Here is a 20,152-nt window from a genome sequence, read left to right as displayed (position 1 = left end):
CGCTCGTGTGTACGGGGCTTAAGAATTGGACAGCATAAACTGATAATGAATGAGGGGAACTTGTTCATGACAGGGACAGTCTCTAAAGTTGATCTTCTGCTGGCTAACGTTTGAGTCCATTAAATGAGTGTTGGTGCATTAAGGTGATGATCCTTAAATCCTTAAAACCAGAGATGGTGACAATGTGATGCAGCAGCAATTCAAACGTGTTAATTGTGCAGCAGAGACTTAGAGGCAATGAGATACAGAATAGAGGGGGGGTACTGATTAAGTTCTCTAGATGTCCGGCTCTCAATGGTTTGAATATTACTAACAGAATAAAGTGGGCCAGGCCGCCAGAGGTGGTGATAGGCTCTTGTGGTGGAAGAAGCACCTTCGGTTTCATGGCTAGAGATACAAATCGATGGGTTTGCTTTGACTTGGCCCCCCCCTATTCTAGAGGAGAATTGTGCGGCACAACACTAACAACTCAGAAGAGGCAGAGAAGTTGATACAAAGCAGTGTCTTTGTCTCCATACTGTCATAATCTATTGCCTGGCAACAGGCATATGGCACCTCACTTTTTTATCTACAATACCATGTGGAGATAAACATAAAGATAAGTAGACAAGCCAATTCATCTGGCTTGTCCTAATAAATGAAAGCTGGATCCTAATGGGTGGATGGATAGATGCTTTTGACACACCAATTAAAATAAAACAATTGCTCATTAAACAATTAAAGCCCAATTTCATTGCAACTTTTTGTTTGTTTTTTTGTTATTTGTTGCAAATGCATCTATCAAGTTTTTATTGCTAGCCTTGACCCCAATGCAAAGGCAAGATACAGGACAAGCAATAAAGGAAATGGTTGTCCCTGGGGCAGTATTATTAACTTCAAAGAAGTAGTAAGCCTTGTTTTACTGAAAATAAGTGTAATGTTGCAGGTCTGTGTCTCAACTGGATAGCAAATGAGGGAAATCCCCAGTAGAGACACAGACTGCAAATAAATACATGGCAGAGGTTCTATCAGTTCTATCCTGTCTCTGCCTAAAATAAAATCACAATTGAGCTTTAAAAAACTTAAAGTCACACTGTTTTTTCCTCCTTTTTCTGTGACTATAGACTTATGTTTTATCCAGACAAACAACAAGTTCCTGAAGCGCTAGAAACTGTCAGTCATATGTGGATAAAACTGATACCCAGTGCAGCTGCCAACCACTGGAGCAATGGGGAGCAGGAATCAAAAGACAAAAAAGCAGCGCTCTATGGGTAGGAGCCAAAATTATATATGTGTGTGTGTGTGTGTGTGTGTGTGTGTGTATGTATGTATGTATGTATGTATGTATGTGTGTGTGTGTGTGTGTGTGTGTGTGTGTGTGTGTGTGTGTGTGTGTGTGTGTGTGTGTGTATATATATATATATATATATATATATATATACATTTTGGCTCCTACCCATAGAGCGCTGCTTTTTAGTCTTATGTTTTATCCAGATTTAAAAAGACTTAGGCCTCATACACACGGGCATTTTAAAAATAAGCTGTAAAAACGTGATTTAATCCACGCTTTGCATTGGTGTTTAACCGCACACTAGCTTTCAGACACTTTTCTCTGCCTCTATTCAAAATCAATGGTCCTCTATGGGAGCCCATTGATTTGAATAGAAGTCGCATCAGAAATCGGATACAGAAGTGTGCTGAGAATATTAAGGGGGAACCCACCAAAATGTAAAGAAAAAATAGCGTGAGGTTCCCTCCCCCCAAGATGATACCAGACCCTTCAATCTGGTATTGATCTTAAGGGGAACCCCCATGCCATTTGATGTGCGGCCACCCCCAAGATCCTTACAAGACACTTATCTGAGCATGCAGGTCAGGAAAGGGGGAGACGAGTGAGCACCCCCCCTCCTGAACCATACTAGGCCACATGCCTTCAACATGGGGGGGCGGATTCTTTGGGGCAGGGGGGTTCTGCACCCCCAGCCCAAAGCACCTTGTCCCCATGTTGATGAGACCAAGGGCCTCTTCCCAACAACCCTTGCCATTGGTTGTCAGGGTATGTGGGCAGGGGCTTATCGGAATCTGGAAGCCCCCTTTAACAAGGGGGCCCACAGAATCCCGCCCCCCACCCTAGGTGAATGAGTATGGGGTGCACAATACCCCTACCCATTCACCTAAAAAAAAAAGTGTCAAAAATATATGCACTACACAGGCTTTTTAAGTATTTTATTAAGACAGATTTGGGTCTTCTCCCTCTTCTGGTAACGTCTTCTCCCTCTGCCGGTCTTTCTCCCCTCTTCAGTTCTTCTCCTCTCTGCACTGTCTTGTCACTCCGCTGTCTTCTTGCTCTTTTGCTGGGTCTTCTCCCTCTGTTCTTCTTTTGATGTTGACTCAACGTGATTTCCCGGGGTAATGCTGGGTCCGCCGTGTGCAATAACTTATATTGGCATGGGGCGGGGCCAAACAATGGCGTAATTTGTGGGCCACACCCCTTGTGATGTCACCACCTGGGGCATGATGGGGCGTGGCCTCAAAATTACATCATCGTGTGCCCCGCCCCATGCAAAGTCGTTGCAAACGGCGGACCCAGCATTACGCTAGGATTTAACGTCGAGTCAACATTGAAAGAACAACGGCAAAAGAGCGAAGAAGACTCTGCAAAAGAGCTAGGAGACAGCGGAGAGAGGAGACCCGACAGAAGAGGAGAAGACATCACCGGAAGAGGGAGAAAAGCCGTGAAGGAGAGAAGAAATAAGGAAAGACGCCGGGGCTGATTTAATAAATTACTTTAAAAACCTGTGTAGTGTTTTTATTTCTTAACACTTTATTTGAAAAGAAAGGGTAGGTGTACCATGTACCCCATACTCATTCACCTAGGGTGGGGGGGCCAGGATCTGGGGGCCCCCTTGTTAAAGGGGGTTTCCAGATTCCGATAAGCCCCCGCCCACAGACCTCGACTACCACTGGGCAAGGGTTGTTGGGAAGAGACCCTTGTCCTCATCAACATGGGGACAAAGTGCTTTGGGTTGGGGGGCAAAGGGCCCTCCCTGCTCCGAAGCACCCACCCCCCATGTTGAGGTCATGTAAGAGTCCAGGGCTTACTATGCAGGCACCAATGGCACGTTGCCACAGGAGGAAATGTGTGCCAACTAAGTATGCGCCAAAGACGCCTCAGTACACCAACCCGTACTTGCGCAGAAGACCTGATGGAAAAGGCAGGAAAATGCCGAGGAGGCACACAGGAAGTGACCTCAACCTGATATAAAAAGGCAGGAAAATACCCAGGAGGTGCACAGGAAGTGACCTCAACCTAATGGAAAAAAGGCGGGAAAATGCCCAGGAGGCGCACAGGAAGTGACCTCAAATTTTCCTATATAAGCCCAGCCCAGAAACTGCCAAATTGCTGAATTATCTTCAGTCCCCCCTTGTTCCTGTACTAGTGTGTGATCTGTCTCAACTTGTGACCTGGAAACCTATTTGACTAATCTTGATTGCTGCTTGCCATTGATCTCGGATTTATACCTCGACCATTCTACTTCTTTGCCCCTTTTGTACCAGATTGGAACCAACCCTGGCTTGGATCTTGACCATTCTTCTTCCGATTAACCCTTCTGTACTTCATTGCCAGAGTGGACTTGACCTTGGCTGAGATCTCGGATTAAGGCTTGCACGGTGCTCCGCACCCCTGGCACCCGTTCCACACGATGTCCACCAAGTCTCTGTCTCCATTTCCAGAGGCTTCAAGAACCAGAGGTGCAAAAGAGGCCTCCCCAATACTTCCGTCTCACCTCAGGTATGTGGCCCTCATGACAGAATAATCCAGCAATGTCTGAGACTGAGGGGAGTACTTCCACCTTCAAGGCACTGTGACAAGTGGCCTCTGTGTCTCCGGCCCTGACGTCCATACAAGAGAGGTACTTTTAACTGGAAGGTCGGGTGACTGCAATGGCCAATGCCTCAGTTCTGAGCCCCGTGAAACCACCTGTTATGGCTATGGAGCAGCCCATCTCTACTACAGCTCCTGAAAAGCGCTCCGGCGAGGTTCAGGAGCTGGAGTAGAGGTGGGAAGCTCCTGAACCACGCCGGAGCGCTTTTCAGGGGTTCTTCACAAGTTTCAGGCTTTCAGGAACGCCTATCGGCTGTACATTACTTTACAGCCTAGGACCTTCTCTTCAGAGGATACAAAGGTCAGGTTCGTAGTAGCCTTACTTACAAAAGAACCTCAGGCATGGGCTCATCAGCTATTGGAAAAGGAGAGTCCTGTACTGCACTCACTGTTTCCTTTTTCTGCGATGCCATGGCAATGCTCTATAATGACCCACAACGAACCACCACGGCTGAAACAGTGTTGACCTTTCTACAACAGAGAAAACGCCCTGTTGAGGACTAAGTAACAGAATTTCGCAAGTGGGCTGCACACACTGCATGGAACGACACTGCCTTGCGCTATCAGTTGCTATTGGGCCTGTCCAAGCCCTTCAAAGACAAATTAGCTAGAGCTAAGTGAATCAACTGCCTGCCTGAAGTATATTAGAAACAGTACACCAGGAGGAATGGTCTGCAGTGAGATCTAGCTAAACTGGATACAGTGTGTGGAGAGAGAGAGAAAGAGAGCGATGCACACTGAAATATTTTGCTTCGTCGAATATTCATGTTGAATCTTTTCTGCTAAAGTCACATGTTCTAAAAATATTGACATTTTATCATTATTTAAATATTACCTCCACTCTTCTCAAGGAATCTGGAAGACCTTTCATTGAGCCTTCTACTTTCACCCCAAACAAAACAAACGCTTTTCCAATTACAGGCTTTCCATAGAGGTAACTAAAAAATAAATAAATAAATATTGATTATAGCTGCATGTTTGCATAAGTTTATTGCTGATGTAGCCAAAAGCTGGCTAATTATGCCTGCATTATCAGAAGATACTTTGTAGCACTCGCTACAGTGACACTGTTTCCTCCTAGTGCTCAACCTAGACTCTGTCATCAAATCTGAAGGCAGAGTGAATAAGACCTAAGTCTGGAGCAAAGCATCCTGGGATGTGTAGTCCCAAGAGCCAGGTTTTGCATTTGAGTTGGACTGTTTTGGACCAGCCGGCTGAAGAAGAGAAAACAAAATGCTAGTGGAGGTAATATAAAGCCTGGGGGAGGACGGGATTGCTCTCTTGGGACCCCGACCTGGATCTGCAAGCAGTAACTTGTGTGGTAGATTGTGCTGCGGCTGGGTTGCAGCCTATGCTACAGGGGGAGAGAGAGAGCCATCGCGAGTGGGTGCGGGTGCATTTGCTGCCAGCCACATCTAAACATTCGGCGGCAGCCTGGAGGCTGCCCTCATCACATCCTCACCAGATCCAGCTGGATGGTAGCACGGAAAGAAGCGGGTGAGCGTTGTCACTTGAGCCAGACTCTGCAGAGGCCTCCTGCAGAGGCCCTCACACCACTCTTCAACATAGAAGACCGCTGGTATTGGTGAGCAGGCACTTGCCCCTTTATTCTATACCAAAGGACACTGCATGCAGACACCATTGCCTTATTCACTCTGCCAAGTAGGGATGGGCCAAACACCCCAGAACACCAGAACATGCAAACAAGCAAAAAGTTTGAGCGAACATACAAACCCTATTAAAGTCTATGAGACACGAAACATGAAAAATCAAGTGCTAATTTTAAAGGCTTATATGCAAGTTATTGCCATAAAAAGTGTATGGAAACCCGGGTACTGCACTAGGGGACATGTATCAATGCAAAAATACGTTTTTAAAACATATTGTGTCTAATGGTGCCCTCAAATCAATTTTCTATTAATTTTCTACTCAAACTATGGGTGCTCATCATGGATCTACAATTGCTTAACTTCCTCAACAACATACATCAAGCAATGTTAGCTACTGTGCAAAATATGCAATAATAATATACTGTGCAAAAATTGCTAAAAGGTTATTGTGCAAGTGCAAACAAATATCTAAAAGTGCGAAATGCTGTGCAAATAGTGCCAAAGTAATAATGGTGCAAAATGAATCCTAAGTAAATCCCAAAAATGTGCAAATATGAATTATGCATAAAAATATATACAAAGAAATACCTGTGCAAATTTGCTTAATTATATCCAAAATCAAATATTAAAGTGCAATGCGCCTGGGGTGTTGTCTGGAATCAGTTTATACAATCATATGACCACCGATTGACATATACAAAATAACCACACACTCAGTCCATTTCCATATACGGCTTCAAATGCAGTTATATCATGATCAGAGAGGGTACCCCTTTTATCTTCAAAGCACCATTCCAGATATTGTTGCTCACGATCATATTTCTTATTGATATAAGCACTAAACAGAAATAACTTTCATTGTGCAATGATTACTATTCCTGCTTGCCACACACAAGACTAATTCACTTTTCATTTCAGTTTGAGTAGAAAATTGATTTGAGTGCACCATTAGACACAATATTATTATTTTTAAAGTGACAGAACACTGATATGGTCCCAGCCTAATCATTCAGGTTTTTTCTATTTTCTCTACATTTTTTTATCTCTGCATATTTTTAATATCAGCGCTAAGGTTCTTTTTAATTTATATTCAAAAGTTTTTAAAACAACCGTTTATTTTAGGAGCAGGGATTTTAATAATGCTTAAAGTGAAACAGTAAAAATGAAAGATTTGGCTCATCCCTAATCTCCTGTACAGACCCCCCCCATCACTAGAACACACACACCTCCTGTACATATCTCTTCCTGTACAGATCTCCCCCATCACTGGAACACACACACCTCCTGTACAGATCTCCCCCATCACTGGAACACACACACCTCCTGTACAGATCTCCCCCATCACTGGAACACACACACCTCCTGTACAGATCTCCCCCATCACTAGAACAAACACACCTCCTGTACAGATCTCCCCCATCACTAGAACACACACACCTCCTGTACAGATCTCCCCCATCACTGTAACACACGCACACCTCCTGTACAGATCTCCCCCATCACTAGAACAAACACACCTCCTGTACAGATGTCCCCCATCATTAGAACACACACACCTCCTGTACAGATCTCTCCCATCACCAGAACACACACACCTCCTGTACAGATCTCTCCCATCACTAGAACACACACACCTCCTGTACAGATGTCCCCCATCATTAGAACACACACACACCTCCTGTACAGATGTCCCCAATGACTAGAACACACACATCTCCTGTACAGATCTCATAGACTAAAATGTTTACTGTGCACTTACTGAGCTTCAATCTTAATTTCACACTCTTCATCGTCAACATAGAAGAACTTCTTTAATGGTGTCAGTGTTATCTCGAAGCTGGGTAAGACTGCAAAATAAATAATATAAAAAAAATAGAAAATACATATTTAAGTTAATAGATTGAATATATACGCCGCACTTCCAAATACCAAATAGACTACACACTATGCGTATGTAATAAACAAAATGCATACAAAAATATGTGAAAGTCATACAGTGGTAGAATCAATCTGTCTCTAGCGACTGTAGAAAGTGACAATAGTGCAACAAATGCATATATAAATAAAGAATATAAAAATGTAATTAAATAAATGAAGTGCTTCTGTGCATACAAGTGGTTAACAGTTATATCACTTCTAAATGTGTCCAAAGGATCACGAATTGAATAAACAATGATCCCACTACTGAGTTGAACATAAATCAATGTGCTCCTGTGCATATATGTGACATCCAACTGTGTCAGTTTAAAAGTGCTTAAAGTCCATATATAATCGAACAAGGACACTAGTGATGAATCATTATGCTCAATGAGTATACTACATGGAACTCTGCCCCCAGGATACATCTACTGGCATTGGCAGTATACTATCTACTCCATTATGCCTACTCCCTGAAATGTCCTAATTGACCCACCAGGGCTGCCGCAAATTTGGTAGTGTGAATGGTATTCCGGACAAACATGGAGGAATTAACATGCTGTTCCATCTGGCGGTCAGCGTCACTCGATGCCCCACCACACAATTAATCATATATCAGTACAATGCGTAAATAAATAGTGTAAAAATAAAATGTAATAAAATACATATGATGTAATGGCAAAAAAAATAAAAACATAGGGGGTAATTTACTAAAATGAATGCGCTGCGCCAGTTCATACCTTGCCAGATAAATTAAGTGAGCGTATGAACCGGTGCACATATAAGCACAACAGATAATATTCCAGCGCACGCGATAATAATATGCCATTGATGATAGCGCACGCTGTATCATTAACAGTCCATTCACACAGGGGCAACACGTCTTCCAGCGCAACTTTGGGAGGCAACTTGACACGACTTGAGTATGAATCACAGCACGACTTAGGGCAACTTACAACACGACTTGGGGCAACTTACAACATGACTTTAAGTCACACCCAGGCCAGGCGACTTTAATTTAAAAAAAAACGGCATGGGTTCCCCTCCAAGAGCATACCAGACCCTTCAGGTTTGGTATGGATATTAAGGAGAACCCCGCACCAAATAAAATGGCGTGGGGGCCCCCATCAAAATCCATACCAGACCCTTCAGGTCTGGCATGGATTTTAAGGGGAACCCAGTGGCAAAAAAAGGTGTGGGGTCCCCCTCAAAATCCATACCAGACCCTTATCCAAGCACGCAACCTGGAAGGCCGCAGGAAAAGAGAGGGGGATGAGAGAGCGCCCCTCCTCCTGAAACGTACCAGGCCACATGCCCTCAACATTGGGAGGGTGCTTTGGGGTACCCTCTAAGAACCTTGTCCCCATGTTGATGAGGACAAGGGCCTCATCCCCACAACCCTGGCCGGTGGTTGTGGGGGTCTGCGGGCAGGGGGCTTATCGAAATCTGGAAGCCCCCTTTAACAAGGGGATCCCCAGATCCCGCTCCCCCATGTGAAATGGTAAGGGGGTACAAAAGTACCTCTACCATTTCACCAAAAAAGTGACAAAAGTGTTAAAAATAACAAGAGAATATTTTTGACAATTGCTTTATTAAGTCTTCTTCTTTCATCTTCTTTCTTCTGGTCTTCTTCCTTCTTCTTTCCTTCATCCTTCGGTTTCTTCCTCCATCTTCTTCTTCCTCCGATCCTCTGCTTCTTGCTCCGGTTTTCTTGTCCGGCATATTCTCCATGGTGTCTCTTCTTCCTCACTTTGTTCTAGGGCCACTCTGCGCAATGAGAGTGTGATGCTTGTCTTCTTCTAACACTTATATAACGGAACTGTGCATCAGAGGGGGCAGGGGCAACGGATGGCTCCGCCCTCCAGTATATAAGAGCTATCAGAAAAAGAGAAAAGTCACACAGCGGGAGCCTCCCATTGCGTGGTGCGGCCCGAGAAGGAAGCGGGGAAGAAGAGACGCCATGGAGGAAGATGCCGGACGAGAACACCGGTGTTCACCGCAACTACTGGCGCATACCATTTGTAAATCAGCCCCATAGTCTCCAAATTAAAGGGGAGTCACCTCATATTTACAATGAATATATACCGCATCTATGCTTCACCATAAAAACGGGCCCAACTAGTGGATTTAAAACCATATAAATAGATAATTAACATAAATAGGTATGAAAAAAATGTAAAAAATTTATGTATTTATGTATGTAAAAATCACACTATAAATATTAAAAATATTATAAATATATTAATATTAATATAGTCAGAACCTATTTAGGACTATATATAAATTTATATATTATGGAGATGTGGCTGCAACCCCTATCTCATATGCGTTAGGAGTCACAAATATAATTTAGCTATACATAATGGACTGGATACCTAATAATTACTTAAAAACAGATAGCCAATCTGATGTATCCACCACGATTCATGCTTACTGATTTCCCTCATAAATTTAGAACCTCTCCAGTGGCGTTTGGGTGCCTCTATGCCTCAAAACTGCATGCCAACTGTGTTTTTATTGTGGACATCCCTAAAGTGTTCAGAAAGAAAATGTTTGTTGAACCCCTTACTTATGTTTATAACATGCTTTTCCATGCGATCCTTTAATGTCCTTGAAGTTCTACCGACATAGATTAAGTTGCGTGGGCATTTTACTGCGTAGACTACGCCCACTGTATCACATGAAATAAAATCCCTGATGGTATATGCCCTCGGCCTCCCATTTAGCCATGTATAGGTTTGCAACACTTGGGGCGAATTTTGCGCTTGTGGCGACACCTTTCATCTGCAGGTAGAACGTGTTCTGATACCAGAAAAATTTGTTCCAAACAGAACTCTAAACATTTCAAAATAAATCTACGTTGATTAACAACTGCAAGATATGTTTAAAAAACTCACCCAATCAGGATGTTAACAAGTCTATCCCTATAGCTTGGTCTGCCTGGGGGGTTGACCTTATCCTTTTTGGTATATAGTAGATGACTGGAATTCTACTGACCATGGGAACCAGATATTTTTTCTTGTGTTTATTTAGTAAATCCCTCTCAGTACCATAATGTATGATGGATTCCAATTCCTTTTTAAAAATCTTAGAAGGATCTTAGAAGGATACGATTTTATCTGATAAGTACTTCTGTCCTCCAGGATCCTATCCATCTCTTTTTTATATTGTTCCAGGGATAACACAACAATACCTCCTCCCTTATCAGCTGGGCGGATAACAATATATTTTCTACTTTCTAGGGTAGACCCCCTAGGCAGACCAATTGTAAGTGGAATAGACTCGTTAACATCCTGATTGGACGAATACATTGATATTCACCTTCAACCTTTAGTAAGGAATACGCATGCTTTCTTAAAAGAAACTAAACACACCTTGCAGTTGTTAAAATAATGCACAGCTAATGACAATGTATTGATGGCAACAGGAGATGTGGTGTCACTTTATACTAATGTCGATCACCAAGGGGCAATGTAAAGTGGGCTCTGAAAAACAGTAGTGATGTGAAAAAGAATCAACATAGATTTATTTTGAAATGTTTAGAGTTCTGTTTGGAACACATTTTTTTCTGGTATCAGAACACCTTCTACCTGCAGATCAAAAGTGTCGCCATGGGCGCAAAATTCGCCCAAGTGTTGCAAACCTATACATGGCTAAATGGGAGGCCAAGGGTGTCCTATACAACAGGGACCCAAACATGCAGGTGGTTTATAGATGACTTATTAATCATATGGAAAGGGAGCGTGGACACCTTGGAAAACCAACTCCAATCCATGAACGATAATGATCAAAACCTCAGCTTAACATGGAACGTCACCAAGGATATAATAAATTTATTGGAACTGGAGATACAAAACACATCACTGGGTATAGAAACAAAAACTTAATTTAAAGCGACAGATCACAATTCCTATATTCCCACTATGAACTGTCATTTTAGACCTTGGTTAGATAATATTCCTCAAGGACAATATATGAGGATAACAAAAAACTGCACACAAGAAATTGATTTTGAATTGCAATCAAAGATGCTGAGCAAGATGTTTAGAGGTAAAGGATACCGTGATGATTTCCTGATAAAAGAGAAGAATAAGATCAAAAATATGGATAGGGAAGATCTACTAAAAAACAATACCAGAACCAACAATGATATGGGTACATGTATTGTTCTAGATTTCAAACTACAAAATAAGGAGGTGGAAAAAATTATCCACAAATATTGGAATGTTTGAAAAACCAAAAATTGTATATATTTTTTTTAATTGCACCTAACTTGTGGGACTGACTGGTGCATAATGTGGTGGAGCCGCCCCCTCTTAGGCCCAAGCTGTTTTGGGACATCAAGTTGTAGGCGGTGTTACAGCTGTGTAAGCATCCCCACTAATGTTAGAAAAGTAAAAGAATTTTCTAATCCTCAGTCTAAGCAGATATATACCATCAGGGACTTTAATGTGATACAGTGGTTGTAGTCTAAGCAGTAAAATGCCCATGCAACTTAATCTATGTCGGTAGGGCATTAAAGGATCGCATTGGAGAGCATGTTAGAAACATAAGTAAGGGGTTTGAAAACATTTTCTTTATGTACACTTTAAGGATGTCCACAATAAAAGTACAGCTGGCATGCAGTTTTAGGGCATAGAGGCACCCAAACGCCACTGGAGAGGTTCTAATTTTGTGAGGGAAATCAGTAAGCATGAATCGTGGTGGATACACCAGTTAGGTTCTCTGGCACCTGGTGGGTTAAATAAAGAATTTGATTCAAAGTGTTTTTTAAAGTAATTATTAGGTATCCAGTCCATTATATATAGCTAATTGATATTTGTGACTCCTAACGCATATGAGGTAGGGGTTGCAGCCACAGCTCCATAATATATAAATTCGTGTATAGTCCTAAATAGGTTCTGACCATATTAATATTAATATATTTATAATATTTTTTATATTTATAGTGTGATTTTTAGATACATATATACATACATGTTTTTACATTTTTTCATACCTATTTATGTTAACCGCTTCCCGACCAGTGCACGACGATGTACGTCGGCAGAATGGCACGGACAGGCAAATTGACGTACAGGTATGTCCATTTAAAATTGCCGTCATGCCATTGCGTGCGTGTCCCGGTTGGGACCACGGGTCCTGCGGACTCTATCGCCATGGGGATACCCGTGATCGTCTCACGGGGAGGGAGAACTGGGGAAACAGCATCTCCCCCTTCTGCCTAGCAACAAATGACACTGATCTGTGCTCCCTGTGATTGGAGCAGAAATCAGTGATCTGTAAATCACAGCCACGCCCCCCAAATTTAGAAACACGCCCCTAGGACACACTTAACCCCTACACTGCCACCTCCTGGTTAACCCCTTCACTGCCAGTGTCATTTACACAGGAATCAGTGCATTTGTATAGCACTGATTGCTGTGTAAATGACAATGGTCCCAAAAATGTCCGATGTGTCCGCCATAATGTCGCAGTCACAATAAAAATCGTTGATTACCGCCATTACTAGTAAAAAAAATAAGAAAAATGCCATAAAATTATCCCCTATTTTGTAAACGCTATAACTTTTCCGCCAATCAATCAATAATCGCTTATTGTGATTTTTTTTTTTGCCAAAAATGTGTAGAAGAATACGTATCGGCCTAAACTGAGGAAAACAATTTTTTTTATATATTTTTTGGGGATATTTATTATACCAAAAAGTTAAAAATAATGCATTTTTTTCAAAATTGTTGCTCCTTTTTTTTTTCTCAGAATTTTCTTTATTTAATAAACCAGCGAACACAATAACAAGAATTCTCGTACAGAATATAGATAGAGTACAATACATCATTTCATATGTATGGTAGGCCGGAATACTGTTAATGTCCTTAGGCGTTTATGCTGATTTCATTTTTCTATTGCCGGTAGCAAAGACGTTACAACTGGAAAAAACATAATAGCCCCGGGACTTTAAACGAGGTGGGAGAGATTTGGCACACGTTCACAGAAAATTGTAATAAAATCTATTTATTAATAACAAGTGGGAACAGCAATAATTGTGCGTTACCCGGCATAGTGGCCAAGTCAACAGCATAGGTAAAAACAAATGTCAATTCATTACAGTTGATATTCATCCATTAAACAATAACAATGTTTGTTGTAAATTGCTAAACCCGTGGATATGTATACATCATACAGAGTGGAAAAATTGGACATACATAAGTAAAAACAATACATAAACAATAATACACCCAACAGAAATACCCAGCAATATGAGCATATAAAGAGCATCGATGGTTCCCTTCGAGTTTCGCAAATCTGTGTTTGCTCTTCAGGGGCAGACGTTACAACTAAAGTATTCCTGTTGTGTTGAAGCTTCCATCTTGCTTCTGTTAGTCTTGGGGTCGTTGCTTCCTTGTGGCCTAAAACCCCCTCATTTGGTAGGAGGCCTAACTATGCCAGGAGGGGTGTTAACTGAAGGTCCTAATCATAACTATCAGTGTCATTCTGAAGTCGTATAGATATGCTTTGGAGTTATACAAGATAGCTGCCTGGGTACCTCAAGTCCACCTTCATATATGTATAAGGCTGAATTAGCATATAGTGTGGAGCGTGTGGAGTGCCATCCACACGCTCCACACAGAGGAATGCTTTGCCGCTTGTAATAGGTGGTTGGACTGCATCTTCCAGCTTCTCTCCTGTTTACTTCCTGGGGATGGGATAAGGCAATTCTGGGTGCAAGTCAGATATATGCTAATTCAGCCTTATACATATATGAAGGTGGACTTGAGGTACCCAGGCAGCTATCTTGTTTTCCATTTAAGGATTTAATTAGAGATAACCCCTCTCCTTGTTGTAGAATTTGTCTAATGCATTTGGAAGGAACCTGCAGGATACTCTGCATTTGCATGACACCTTGTGTTTATTCAAATCATTCTTCAGATATATTTATATTCTAAAGCGACAGACACCTTGATCTTAGAGTATATACCTCATTAGATTGCTATATCATTATATCATCGAGTTTGTTCACCCCTGATGAAGGTTCTGAGTTATCAGCAACTGGAAACGCGTCGGGTGTGGGTGGTATAGGACAAGCATTTTTATTAATCATACTTTGTTTTGTTTATGTGATTGTTCATTTGTCTATACAACAGGAGGACATTGTTTAGCCCACATGTCCCTCTGGTGGTGATATGTACATTTTGTAATTTATAATAAAGATTGTATATTATTTTGTGTACTTGTGTCTGGTGTTGTTGGTCATTCAAAATCCCACCTATTTAGGGGGAAGCTCTTCTTTGTATAATGAACCCTTAAGAGGACATCCCTCTGTGTTTCTAGAGGAAGAAAGGAGGATTTGGGTACCCTATGTATCCTGTCCACTATAAGGTCCTGCACTGTCAATTCTGGCACCAGGGTAGAAAACATAGCTTGGGCGTATTGTAGGAGTTGGGTAGATGGGATAGACTCAGGAACACCCTGCAGCTTGCAGTTGTTCCTTCTGGACCTATCCTCGAGGTCTGCGATTTTATTCTTCATCCATTGTATATCTTCCCCTTGGGCCATATGTGCTTCTACCATGACGTTGTAGGAAGATGTATATTCTCCCATTTTTTGTTCCACTCTATCTACCCTGGCGCCCAGCGCTTGTACTTCTTTGTGGCAATTGTTAATGCCCCTCATCATATCAGAATGAAGGGATGCCCGCAATGACAACAACATTTCTTTCAGGGTGTTGTCTGAAACTGGAGCGTCTGTGGTGGGGAAGTCGGAGATAGGGTCTCCCCTGGGAATGCCCTGTGGAGCTGTGTGGTGTTGCGGCCCGCTTACCTCCATTGTAGGCTCTGGCGCGACTTGCGGCCTAGTGGGAGAGTCCCTCCGCGGCTTAGCTTTGACCGGGCTGCGTGTGGAGGGGCTCGGGGCCTCCGACAAGGAGCCGCTGTGGAAGATATCAGGATCAGAGGCTCCGGAAGGTAACTGGCGGCTGTGTGGGGTCTGTCCGGCCGGATGACGCAGCTGTTGTGCACGCACGTGTCCGCCATTTTGCCGCGGCCCACCCTGGCCTGAGGCAAAATAAGAATCGAGTTTGCTCGGCTGCTGTACTAGTTTACACCTCCGGCCCATCGTCGTTGAGTGCACCAGCAGATGAGCTACCCAGAGGATGCCAACTATATCTGCAGATCCGTTCGGTGGAGTCGGATGTCGGTGAATTTCTCCGGTGGGCGATCAGAGCTCTCACACTACACGTCCGCCATGGAGCTCGGTCGCCACGCCCCCAATATTTCTATATATTACTGGAGTAATAATGGAACTAACTTAAGCGGTTGTGAATGTGCATACTATTACTACTACTACTATTCGTGAGTTCAATGCACATTTACATACCCTAGCGTTCATGGATGGGTCCCCATTGTGTTCATATCGGGTCCAAATATGGGGGTACAAAGTTTCAGCAGCGAGGTGCGACATTCTATCTCCTGCAGTCTCCCATCTAAAGGGGGCAGTGGTTCCTATGTGAGCATGGACTGTGTAGGGTCATTACCTGTGGAATTGCCGATAGTGCTGTGTCTGTGTAGATATTGTTGCCGGTTTCAAGCAAGGTGCACATCTCCGATGCAATGCACGTTAGTTACTGCAGATACCTGTTACTGGGTTGGGTTAGTGGTATCCAAGAGCTGTGGCGGCCCTGGTGTCTCGGCTTCACTCACCGAGTCACTGGATGCTGAGCCTGAGACACTTCTAACAGCGCGCTGCTCCCCGCCGGCCCCTCCACTCTTCTCATCGGTCCCAAGTCAGGTGATGTCACGATGCGTACAGTACAAGCACCTGTCCTGGGATGGACGGAGGAAGGAGGGGTCGACGGGGATCAGCGCACAGTTAGCATCTGCATTGCGGCATGTAATTCAGCCGCTGCAAGTGGCCTCTCATATGGCCGAGTCCGGGCCCCTAATGTCCGCGGGCCCTCGGGCGGCGCCCGAGTGACCGACTGGTCAGTCCGCCCCTGGTTCCATGGCAATCGGCGTAGCAGGAGGCCTCTCAAGGAGATCATTGAAGAGGGCTTTCACTGAGCGTGTTAGCTGCAGTGACTCAATTGATTCGGGGAGACCTCTCTCATAGGTGGATGGCATGAGACTCTGTCACCTGTTGAACTTGACATAGTGAAGCATCATGGCGGGCCTGCGTCTCTTTCACCTCCTCCACTCTGCGAGCTATGGCCTGTATGTCTGATCTTAAGTCTGATATGGCCGGGGAGAGTGTGCTCTTAATGTCAGCTGCCACGGATCTAAGGTCTGCAAGACTCAGTGAAGTTGCCGGGTGTCTGTCAGGCGAGGCTGGCCTGCGGCTGCAGCTTCTGGCTCTCTGGCTCCCCAGGGTTTCACTATCAGGAGAGCGCAGCTCTTTTGAGGAGGCCTGTAAAGCCATCTTAGTTCCCTGAGACCTTGTCCAAAAGATCTCCAGAATGTTGCAGTGGTGCTGTGTGTCCTGATACCTGGGAGAGCGCGAGCGGGTTGCTGAGGCACTCCGGAGTTTGTTTTCCATTCCAGTTCGGGTATGCAGGTGTTGTAGTCAGCGCAATTGTCAGTTAAAAATGTCGCAGTGCCGAATCGCAAAAAGTGCTCTGGTCTTAAGCCAGCAAAATGGTCCGGGGCTTAAGTGGTTAATTATCTATTTACATGGTTTTAAATCCACTAGTTGGGCCCCTTTTTATGGTGCAGCATAGATGCGGTATATATTCGTTGTAAATATGAGGTGACTCCCCTTTAGTTTGGAGACTATGTTTTTTTTTTCCGGTTCAGAGATTTTTTGCCATTACATTATATGTATTTTTATGTATTTTATTACATTTTATTTTTACACTATTTATGTATGCATTGTACCAATATATGATTAATTGTGTGGTGGGGCATCGAGTGATGCTGACCGCCAGATGGGATAGTATGTTAATTCCTCCACATTTGTCCGAAAACTATTCACACTACCAAATTTGCGGCAGCTCGGGTGGGTCAATTAGGGCACCATAGGACATAGGCATAATGGAGTAGATAGGAGATGATTTTAATACTGCCAATGCCAGTAGATATATCCTGGCAGCAGAGTTCCATGTAGTATACTCATTGAGCATAATGATTCAGCACTAGTGTCCTTAGGCTACAACAAAATGGCCGCGGGCACTCTATATATACTGACAGATCGACCATTCAATTAGAATTCCCCCGAAGAAGATATGGAATCCCGGTATCAACATGTGTTGGGGGGGGGGGGGGGCAGGACGGCATGTTAGGCAGGTGATCTGCTAAAGAGGAAGCACATACCATCCCGATACCAGTCCGGTATTTTTACCTGTTATCACTTGATGTAAAGTGGTGCACTGGTGCACCTGATCTATGTGAGTACCCCATATGGGGGTTTGCTTTGATTAATAAACTGTTTAAACTATATTACACTATCAAGTCTTTTATTCTACCTACTTACCTAGGTATTGCACTGATGAGTTCAGGATTCCGGTATTACTTGGTGTAGTGATTAGCACTCTCACCTAGCAGTAAAAAGGGTTGCTGGTTCAAATCCCAACCATGACACTACCTCCCTGGAGTTTGCATGTTCTGCCTGGGTGAGTTTCCTCTGGATACTCCAGTTTCCTCCCACACCCCAAAGACATGCTGGTAGGTTAATTGGCTTCTGTCCTAAATTGGCCCTTGTATATGAATGGGGACCTTGGATTGTGGGCTCGGAAGTCGGAAGAAGAGGGCGGCAAGGAAGAAGAAAGCCGGGCTCCTCCACTAGTAAAAGAGCTAGCAGAAGATAGCGGAGGAGTCCAGCGAGAAGACCCCCGAAGACGGAAGAAGACCCCCGGAGCTGTGCAATAAAATATTTTTAATCCTTGTGTGTTGTGTTTTATTTACATTTTTTCACAGGTGAATGGGTAGGGGTACATTTTACCCCATACTCATTCACATAGGGTGGGGGGCCAGGATCCGGGGGTCCCTTTATTAAAGGGGCTCCCGGATTCCGATAAGCCCCCCCGCCTGCAGACCCCAACAACCAACGGCCAGGGTTGTCAGGAAGAGGCCCTTGTCCTCATCAACATGGGGACAAGGTGCTCCCCAAAGCACCCCCCCCCCATGTTGAGGGCACGCAGCCTGGTATAGCTCAGGAAGGGGGGCTGCTCACTCGTCCCCACCCCCTTTCCTAACCGTCCGGGTTGCGTGCTCGGATAAGGGTCTGATATGGACCTAGGGGGGGACCCCCACGCCGTTTTTTCAGCGTAGGGCTTCTCCTTTAAGTCCATACCAGAAGACGGGGCCAGCGACGCTTCCTTCGCTGGTCCCAGCTACCTGGAGCCACGCTCAAAATTAACGGACTTTCCTCCGTGTGTTTTTGGGCAAATAAAGGTTTTTTACATACAAGTCAGCTCAAAAAGTGAACCCAGCGTCTAAATGGCTAACGGTGCCAGCAAACATCTATCCCAGGGGTGTGTCGGGATGGCCCACACAGGCCACAGGGACAACCAGAGGGCAGGCCAGCCTTCCAAATAGTGAAAATCCAAAGGGTATAAATAATAATGGCACAACTAACCAACCCTAATCTATGAAAAAAAAATAAAATTATATATATATATATATATATATATATATATATATATATATATATATATATATATATAATTACATGTGTGAGATATGTGATCATTGAGAATATCAATATTAGTATCTAAGTGATGTGACCTGACCAACAGGAAAGAGAAAAAATGCACAATAGGGGGAGGTGACACAACCTTCGTATCAGAGGTCTCCCTGAGGCCATTGAGGGAGATCAAATCCCCATTGCTGTCACCTCCATCTTTAACAATATACTTGACCGACCTCCACAATCAATTGTTGAAATGGAAAGAATCCACAGAGCCTTGAGACCTAAAGGCAGGGACAACGACCCCCCTCGGGACATTATATGCTGCCTCATAAACTACCAGCTCAAAGAAGATATCTTAAGGGGTGCTCGAGCAAAGCAACGCATACTGCATGACAATGCCCCCATACAAATCTTTCAGGATCTCTCAGGCATTACCCTGCAACATCGCAGAGACCTCAAACCTCTCCTGGAGGTGTTGAGAGACAGGAATATAGCCTACAAATGGAAATTTCCTTTTTGCCTTACTGCCTCAAATCTTGGACGAACGGCTCATCTTAGAGTCCCGGAAGATCTACCCACGTTTTGCATAACCTTAGGGATCCCACTAATAGAGGTCCCTAACTGGTGTTCCAACTTTCGTCCTCTACTGGGTAGATCAGATAAGTCCCAACCTGAATTGATGGAAGCTCAGGAAGCGGGATACCGTAGGCGCAGGTCTCCGTCGAATACCAGGATGCACCGACACTATGATAATCCTCAAAGAGCGTACAGCCCTTCCATATCCCCCAGATCGCGTAGAGCGAGGAGAGATTACTAAAAAGCTAACGACCGCTACTTACCTGCGAGCTATTGCAATACTCTCCAATGCAGAGCCAATGCTTCCTTTCTTTTCCCTTACCTTTTTTGTCCCGAGACTGTGGGAGTTATGTTCATTATACCTGTTGCTGTTCGGAAGCTCATGTGCTGTTGTGGGATACTCCACATTTACTTTATTCGTTCTCTGTTTATTATTATGTTTGACCCGATTTATTTGACTGTGTCCATTCTACGCTACGGAAATCAAAGTCAGTGCTGAAACTACATTACCCAGCACACACCTGGAGCATAGTACGCTGTGTTGCCACATGACTCTTCCTGCGTA

At 43.8% G+C, this 20,152-nt stretch overlaps 1 protein-coding gene across 1 annotated transcript in view; it reads right to left on the bottom strand.

Moving 5' to 3' along the window:
* The window catches only part of LOC143961246 (complement C3-like), a 659,302-nt gene that overhangs the window by 541,678 nt on the left and 97,472 nt on the right, over window positions 1-20,152 (bottom strand). Inside the window, exons 7-8 of the mRNA XM_077470481.1 lie at window positions 7,235-7,322; window positions 4,701-4,803 (exon numbers count right to left, since the gene is read on the bottom strand). Of these exons, the coding sequence (XP_077326607.1) occupies window positions 4,701-4,803; window positions 7,235-7,322 (191 nt within the window). The remainder of the gene's footprint in view (window positions 1-4,700; window positions 4,804-7,234; window positions 7,323-20,152) is intronic.

This window comes from Lithobates pipiens, unplaced genomic scaffold, assembly GCF_037356315.1.
Source record: "Lithobates pipiens isolate NorthernLeopardFrog02 unplaced genomic scaffold, aLitPip1_a1.2 Scaffold_8, whole genome shotgun sequence".
Classification (NCBI taxonomy): domain Eukaryota; kingdom Metazoa; phylum Chordata; class Amphibia; order Anura; family Ranidae; genus Lithobates; species Lithobates pipiens.
The sequence above is the reverse complement of the archived record's forward strand: the minus strand, read 5'-3'. Positions and strand labels throughout refer to the sequence as shown.